Raw genomic sequence first — 8,492 nt, forward strand, 5'->3', positions numbered from 1 at the left:
CGCCCACTCGATGACGCCACACATGTCAGAGCCGATCGCATCCAACGAGACGGCAGAAGCTATGAAGCCGAACATTTTGGTTTTCTGATGAGTGCAAATCGCGTTACAAGAGAATTGTCTCCAGAGGGCTACCGTCTATCATTGTTTGCTTGGGCGGTATTAGCGTTTGCGCAGAGGATTATGGGTATCCAAGCTGCATTTACAGAGCAGGTACAATACGTGTGTTAACGCTATATTTCATTTCTTTCTGTTAATGGAAATGTGACCAGTTTCTGTCTCGAATCATTCATTTTGAGAAGGTTAATACTAAACACCCTCACATGAACCGCTTAGTTAGAATACCCCGTTTATTCACTATATTGATTTTATAGTGTTAAAAAACCGGATATACTATGTAACATGTAATTTGGGTTTGACAAAAGAAAAAGGTGACAGGACCCTGCTTAAATGAACTAACGGTCTAAAATGTATGATCAATTGATCGAGCTACTTATTCTGTAAATCTGTGCTGCTCCTATTTATTGTGATTCGCACGTTGCCATGGAAATAAAATAAAGTTTCCTTGCACATTTCATTTATCCACAGTGCCAAGCGGCTTGCTAGCAAAGGGTATCTCTGTAAGATGTTTTTATTATATATGCATGCCATAAATACATCTATGATTTGACAGGGACCTGTTTACTGCCCATTGTAGGGTGGTGGTTATAGCATGTGGATTTGTGCTTTTAATGAAATTATTTACTCGAAATGTTTAATATCAAGACATTTCCATTAATTTCCTACCGTAGTTATCGGTAGGCTACCCCCCGCCCTTATTCTTTATTACTAATCTTCTTTCTAACACTTCTTTGCCATACTTGCAGCAATGAGTAAACGGAATCAGGTATCCTATGTGAAGCCAGCAGAACCTACCTTTCTGGCCAAGTTCAAAAAAGATGTTGGATACAAGGAAGGTCCAACGGTGGACACAAAGGTAACATTCTCTCTTCTGGAGTTGTGGGCTGTATTTGAAATGTAATCGGATGGTTTATTATTATGTGTTTGATTGAAATGGCAGTATATATATATTACACACACAGTATCTCACAAAAGTAAGTACACTCCTCACCTTTTTATTATTATATCTTTTCATGTGATCACACTGAAGAAATGACACTCTGCTACAATGTAAAGTAGTGAGTGTACAGCTCAACACAAAGCCAACAAAAGTGAATACACACCTAAGTGGAAATGTCCAAATTGGGCACAAAGTGTCAATATTTTGTGTGGCCACCATTATTTTCCAGCACTGCCTTAACCCTCTTGGGCATGGAGTTCACCAGAGTTGCCACTGGAGTCCTCTTCCGCTCCTCCATGACCACATCACGGAGCTGGTGGATGTTACAGACCTTGTGCTCCCCACCTTCCGTTTGAGGATGCCCCACAGTTGCTCAATTGGGTTTAGGTCTGGAGACATGCTTGGCCAGTCCATCACCTTTACCCTCAGCTTCTTTAGCAAAGCAGTGGTCATCTTGTAGGTGTGTTTGGGGTCGTTATGTTGGAATACTGCCCTGCCGCCCAGTCTCTGAAGGGAGGGGATCATGCTCTGCTTCAGTACGTCACAGTACATGTTGGCATTCATGGTTCACTCAATGAACTGTAGCTCCCCAGTGCTGGCAGCACTCATGCAGGCCCAGACCATGACACTCCCACCACCATGCTTGACTGTAGGCAAGACATACTTGTCTTTGTACTCCTCACCTGGTTGCCGCCACACACACTTGACACCATCTGAATCAAATAAGTTTATCTTGGTCTCATTGGACCATAGGACATGTCTAAAATAAATAGCTAAAGAACATATGAAAATTTAATAAAATGCAAAAATAATAAAGATTCCAATAATGTCACCACAACTTCATATGCAGAACCATCCAGTTCCATGAATAAAATCACAAATAAAAAAAACCTTGTGCCCCTCCTGCTCAAAATATACATTAAAAAATTTCTTCCCCCGCCCCCCCAAAGTACAGACAATAAGAAAAAGAAAAAAAAAAGTGTAGACTCATGCCTTTCACGCCTCTTATAAAATAGCAAAACGCTCCTCTATGAGGACTAAAATCTACATATATACATATATATATATATATATATAATATAATAATAATACGTTATATAAAGCTGTAAAAACCTCAGACACTTGAAAAGGCCTGTTTGTTAAACTATTTTCCAAAAAAAAAAAATGAAATAATGGAAAGACGTGGACATTATTGGAACATGGTTATGTAGTAATATGCAAGTGCACAGCTAGTACCGCTTTCCTTAAACATTTAATTTGTTATCTCATTTTTTGCAATTTTTTATAACTATTTAATTTCCAAAGACACTTAAAACATCACAAACCTTTTAAATCTCGTATTATAACCCTTGAAAGTTAGAAATAATTGGGTCGTCGCTGTCTGTTCAAACCATAAAATTGTTAGTAAGAACAGTATTTCTTTTTTCCACCAGTTCGTGGATTCATACATTTCCAAAGGTCCTGTGCATTTGTATTGGCTGTATTACCTACTGTAGGAATATATCAGAGTATTTCCCCCATTTTTTTCACAGCGTCAGGAACTTCCTGTGTTTGCAGATGACGGTGATGGCAGTGATAAGGAAGATGAGCTGCCCCAGGTGGTAGTGCTTAAGAAAGGTGACCTTTCAGAAGAGGAAGTGATGAAAATTAAACATCAAATTAAAGAAAGTTCTAAAGGTTTGTGTACAAAGGCTTATTACGATATATATATATATATATATATATTTGATAAAAACACACACTCTTCCTTATTGGAAATATTTTCAAGTTGCAAATTTGAAAAGTATGTAGACATTTTGCATTGAAGATACTAAGAAGACCTTCCATCACTTTCAGTAATGTCCTAATGCTGACTACATTATAATAGACTGTAGAGAATGTTTAATAATAAAATACCTTGTGTACAATAAAATGAATGTAGTATCTGTAAAAAAAAAAAAAAATAACGTCATTATAAGAAGATGTTTAAAGTCTCTCTTACACTAAGCTGATCTTGTATCCAGCCTTTATGTGAAGTCTTAGAGAACGAACGTGTACGGCGTTATGTATACAATAGTGCTGAGTTTGAGGTATAGGCTAATCAACATAGCAGCAGATGGAATGATCCGCAGGACGTTTCCATTGGTTGCGATGGTGATTAGGTTACTTTTCAAACTGTGCAGCAGTTTCTATGGATGCATGACTTCTTTGGACCTCATATTGGAATTGCTGTAGCCTCTTTTCTCCATTAGATGGCAGCAAAGCCTGGGAAGTGCAAAATGAGCATTGAAAAGTTGTGTTATATGATAAGAACATTAGCAGATAGTCTTATTTGACTCATTTGTTATTTATTGAGCTGAACAGGCAATCTGCAATCAATAAATTCAAGCACACGGTGGTGTTTATCTTTATTCCTTATGTAGGTGAGGAATCGGCCCCTGCAGACGGAAGGATCATGTTTAAGAAGCCTGAAAAACGCATCTCTGGTGACAAGTTCCCGGGCATTAGTGCAAGTTCCACAAAGAAGAAAAAACAAGAAGAAACTCAGGAGTCACCAAGTAGCAAATCAAGCCAGAAACAAGTGCGAAATAGTAGTTTACTTTCGTTTGATGATGAAGATGATGAAGATTAGCATTTATTCAAACATGACTGTTGGTGTTTCCAAGCTGATAAACAGCCTGTAAATGTTAAAGTAAATGACTGGCTTATATTTTCCATGAATGGTTTTATTTTGTTGTGTTTTACCCATGATGGCACAAAGTAGTGTTTCCACTTCTGTAAAATATTCCTGTAGGGATTGCGTGTGTGTGTGTGTGTTTTTTTTTTATTTTAAAGTGGCTTTTCCTTTTGTATTTTTTAAAGACAAGTCTATTTTTGTAGACTGGGAACAGATTGCTAATAAAATGTAAAGTAAGTCCTTCTTGCTCCGTTTTTTTTCAAGAATGATGACAATGGGTCCTCTTGAATAGTATAGTTTATTTGCGAGGTGCATGTGTGTAGAATTTTGGGATAAGAGGACCAAGTTCCCTTGAGCATGAAATAGAATGTGTGCAATTTCCTAGTAAATAAAACTGTGTGACTGGACTTAAGACTTTGAATTCAGTTAGGGCATTACAATAGCTTTTCCCAAAATGTCCCAATTATTTTCTTCCCATCATGCATTATCTTGCTACTGTTCTCTACTTCTCTGTCATGTCTTTCTGTGCATGGACCTTTCATGGTTCTACTCATTTTGTTACATTAATAAAGTGCCAGCAGATTCCAGAGCACTGTTACAATAGAGTACAGTCAAAGTAAATAAGACAATTTAAATATCATTAACCCCTTCAGGACCGGCTTAATGATGAGAGCAGTTTTGCTATGTCTTTATTCAACTGTGATTGCCCACGTGGGGCTTTCTTTTGAATTAATAATTTATATATATATATATATATATATATATATATATATATATAAACCATCATTTATTATTATTATACTTTATTTATAAAGCGCCGACAGATTCCGCAGCGCTGTACAAGATGAAAATTTTCCAGCTGGAACTTACATTCTAGGTGGTGAACAGTATCTAAAATTTGGGGAAAATTACGAAACAATAGGTAAAATCTTCACAGTTTCACCTATAAAATCTACATATGACCAGTGCAGACGGAAAAAAACCTCCAAAGAAGTATTTAGGTATTTGTAATTTTTTGGAAACAACTCGTATGCCTGGTGTTTTCATTTATTTTTATTATAAAATGAGTGACGCACATCTGGAATTTTGACAGATCAGTTTGCTGGGTCCTCATCACATTTGAGACACTGTAGAGGTCCATTATTTCAATTTAACCCCTCAAAGTCACCCCCTTTTCAGTTTAGTGAAAATATGGGTAAGCTGATAACATTAGGGGTAACACTTGGATCCTGGTGATTGATAGTTATCATTACGTTTAGATGAAAGGTTACAGTACTGTATTGTGTTAGTGTTAGGGATGATTATAAGAATAGGTCCCTGGCTATTGAAGTGAGATGGATCAATGATCGGTGACCAAAACGGTCATTAATCAGTGGTCACGGTCACATAGCATTTTATTAGGTTACCTATATATTGTATTTTTGACAAGTTTAAGTCATCATGATCAGGTAATAATGATGTATTACATTTTTTAATTATTTTTTTATTACCTTAGATGACCCCTCTCTTTTCCCCTGGCAGGGTCATCCAAGGGCCGCCATGATGATCAGACCCCTTATATGGGCCAGGAGTGATCTGATCATCATCAGTCCACTTTTGATTGGTTCTGCAGCAGTGCGAACTGCAGCAGATCTGAACTCACAACAATTGGCCTGGAAGCACTCTTGACTTCCAGGTCAGTGCTGCTCTTTTTTTTTAAACTCTTTCAGTGCTGATGCTCCTTAGGAGTAAAACATTGACTGATATTTAGTCCCCACAAGCTTGTGGGGAAACATATTAACCCCTACAATGCCGTGGTCGTGTCACACATAATAGTGGCATTGAAGGGGTTAACACTGCACGGTCGCTCTTAATGGGCTGATCGGGCAGCCGGGGAGGGTTGGGGCTGGTCTCCAAACTTATGTGGAGACCAAATAAACTTTCAGCCCTGTCCCTGAAGCTGCCATAGGCAGATGTTTGTTTTGCAGACATACTGGACCCAACTGTGTTAAAGTGGGATATGCCTGTAGCTGATATTTTCCCTAGTTTCATCAAAGTGTATTAACCCATTAAGAACCAAGGATTTTCCTGGTTCAATGACCAGAGCATTTTTTCCATTTTTTATGTGTGATTGTTTGAAGTAATCTTCCTCTTTAAATTTTAACACACCCATAAAACTTATATAATGTTTTAAAAAGGACAGTTAGAGCTTTCTTTGGATATATACATACAGTACATTGTGAAAGTATTCACCCTCTTGCCATTTTTCCTATTTTGTTGCATTACAACCTGGAATTAAAATGGATTTGTTGGGGGGTTGTATCATTTGATTTACACAACACACTCACCACTTTGAAGATGCAAAATATTTTTTATTGTGAAACAAACAAGAACTAGTCATTTGGGGATCTCTATAAGCTTGGCACACCTAGCCACCAGGATTTTTGCCCATTCTTTAAGGCAAAACTGCTCCAGCTCCTTCAAGTTGGATGGGCTCCACTAGTGTACAACAATCTTTAAGTCATACCACACATTCTTAATTGGATTGATGTCTGGGCTTTGACTAGTCAATCCCAAGACATTTAAATGTTTCCAATTAAACCACATTTCCTTGGAATTTTGACATGTAGTCATCCTGCCCCCATGTCCTATTATGGACATCGTTGAAGCCGGCTGGTTCAATCAAACCATGTGTTTTTGTAGACAACCGTGGGTATTTTAAATGGTAGCATCAAATTCCATGAAGTTTACTTTTAAAACAAATATCACCAAAATGACAAACAAAATGCACAAGCTGTATGTAGTTTCCATTAATACATTATGTGCACATTTCCTTGGAATTTTGACATGTAGTCATCCAGCCCCCATGCCCTGTTATGGACATCTTTGATGCCAGCTGGTTCAATTTACCCCCATCAAACCATGTGTTTTTGAAAGTAGACAACCGTGGGTATTTTAAATGGTAGCATCAAATTCCATGAAGTATACTTTTAAAACAAATATCACCAAAATGACAAACAAAATGCACAAGCTGTATGTAGTTTCTATTAATACATTATGTTCTGCAAGACATTGTTTCAGCCCTTTTAGTTCTGATATATTTAAGAACCTCTGTATTTTTGGTTTTGAAAATATCTTTTATCCCTGACAAGGCATGCTGAAGAAGCATAATTGGCGGTTTTATATGTTGTGTTTCATGCACAGCAATTTTTCTCTATTTACACCCTCCCTTCTGCAAAACTTAATTTCAAATTATCAGTAAGCAGCCTAATCTATGCTGTCTATTTTCCTACAACAATTATAAAGCCCCTTCCCCTGCTGTTCCTCATCTTGAGCTCTTTTTTCTTGTTGATAGCTTACTCTTGCTCCCTCGTCTTTACGTTTCCATCCACGCTGAGCTTATTTTTATATTCCACAGTTTAGCAGCTCAGTAATTGGAACGTTCTTCAAATAATACCATATGATCGATAAAGAACCAGCGGGGAGATGGTCTGTGGCTAGAACCATTACATCCCTTTACATGCTGGCAAGCAACAGCCAGCATTCCCATTTAATAGGCGACGTGCAGTTTTTTTCTTCAATGCTGTTGTTTTAATCTATTGTGAATTCACAAGATATTATTCTCTTAAATGTTTGCTAATGCATCTTATTTTATAGTAAAGTCTATAAAAGTAAAGTATGGCAGTGTGTTTCCACAAAGTAGAGGGATTTGGGTACTGTCGATTTTCTTACATTGGGGCTCTAGGGGGAAGTAGTTTGAAGGCTGTCATCCGTGGCACTGAAAAATATTTCTTTCCGCCTCTATCTCGTACTTACTTATAAATATATTTACCAGCCTAAGTCCAGTGAATAAGCAGGTGAATGACAGCCAAGCATAGCATACACAAAAACAGCATTGTTACAGTACATTTTCTCGATCTGCAAACCAGCGGCGTGCCATTGTAGATAGTTTTGATTGCATTTCATATTCAAACATTACCACAATTAAGGTATTTCTTCAGAGGAGAAATAGTAGAACAAGAGGTCATCATTTAAAATTAGAAAGCCAGTGGCTGAGATGTAATGTAAGGAAGCTTTATTTTTTCTGGGAGGGTGGTAAATAAGTAAAACATCATCTTAGCAGAAGTGGCAGAGGTTAAAATAGTGAGCAAATTTAAAAATGCATGGGGCAGACATACAGCTTTCCTCAATCTAAGTGTACACAAAGGACTGATTAAGGTTGGAGTCTTTACATCAGGAATAATGGAGAAACTAGATGGGCTGGGTGGTTCTTATCTGCTGTAAAATTCTGTTTCTATGGCCACATTAAACTGATTATATATGGTAATGCTAGTGATGTTCCTTTTCCCCCCATAGATTTAATCAGAGGGTAAACACTGGGTGATTAAAAATGAGACATACTATTGTTTACCTCAAGGCAGTACGATAAGTGTTTGTATTTGTCTAGTAGATGTGGCTTAGATAAAAAAAAAACCAAAAACCTAATAGGTCAAATAATTTGGAAAAAATTACACACTTTCATGCATAAGAAGACCACATTTTGTAACATCATTTTTTAAAATGAAACAAGTAATATAAACTGTGGTAGAGGTCCCCCTTTAATGGGTACAATTCCAGTTGCTTTTTGCTTGTTTTAATGTTATATTTTTTGTGTTTTTTAATAAGAAGGCACTAGTAAGGTTTACAAAAAATATAAAAAAATACACGTGAGGTACCAAAGGAACTTAACACTAGTATTGTGCATAAAAAGAGGCCATTAGAAGAGGCCAAATGTTGTTCCCCAATCTTTAACTGCTTTTC

At 37.2% G+C, this 8,492-nt stretch overlaps 1 protein-coding gene across 1 annotated transcript; it reads left to right on the forward strand.

The window, feature by feature from the left end:
- The first annotated feature begins 77 nt into the window (after nt 1-77).
- Nucleotides 78-3,951, forward strand: KIAA1143 (KIAA1143 ortholog). Its single transcript, XM_053468251.1, has 4 exons — nt 78-210; nt 864-973; nt 2,590-2,734; nt 3,460-3,951. Exons 2-4 carry the CDS (start codon nt 866-868, stop codon nt 3,666-3,668), a joined length of 462 nt encoding a protein of 153 aa, XP_053324226.1. The 5' UTR covers nt 78-210; nt 864-865; the 3' UTR covers nt 3,669-3,951.
- The last annotated feature ends 4,541 nt before the right edge of the window (nt 3,952-8,492 follow it).

Source organism: Spea bombifrons, chromosome 5, assembly GCF_027358695.1.
Source record: "Spea bombifrons isolate aSpeBom1 chromosome 5, aSpeBom1.2.pri, whole genome shotgun sequence".
NCBI classification, from domain to species: Eukaryota; Metazoa; Chordata; class Amphibia; order Anura; family Pelobatidae; genus Spea; species Spea bombifrons.

Excerpts from the sequence above, each read along its gene's own strand:
- KIAA1143 (XM_053468251.1), top strand. The coding sequence starts at position 866 with ATGAGTAAACGGAATCAGGTATCCTATGTGAAGCCAGCAGAACCTACC. Across the intron at positions 974-2,589 it reads GTCCAACGGTGGACACAAAG|CGTCAGGAACTTCCTGTGTT; the intron begins GTAACATTCTCT and ends TTTTTTTCACAG. Across the intron at positions 2,735-3,459 it reads AATTAAAGAAAGTTCTAAAG|GTGAGGAATCGGCCCCTGCA; the intron begins GTTTGTGTACAA and ends TTCCTTATGTAG.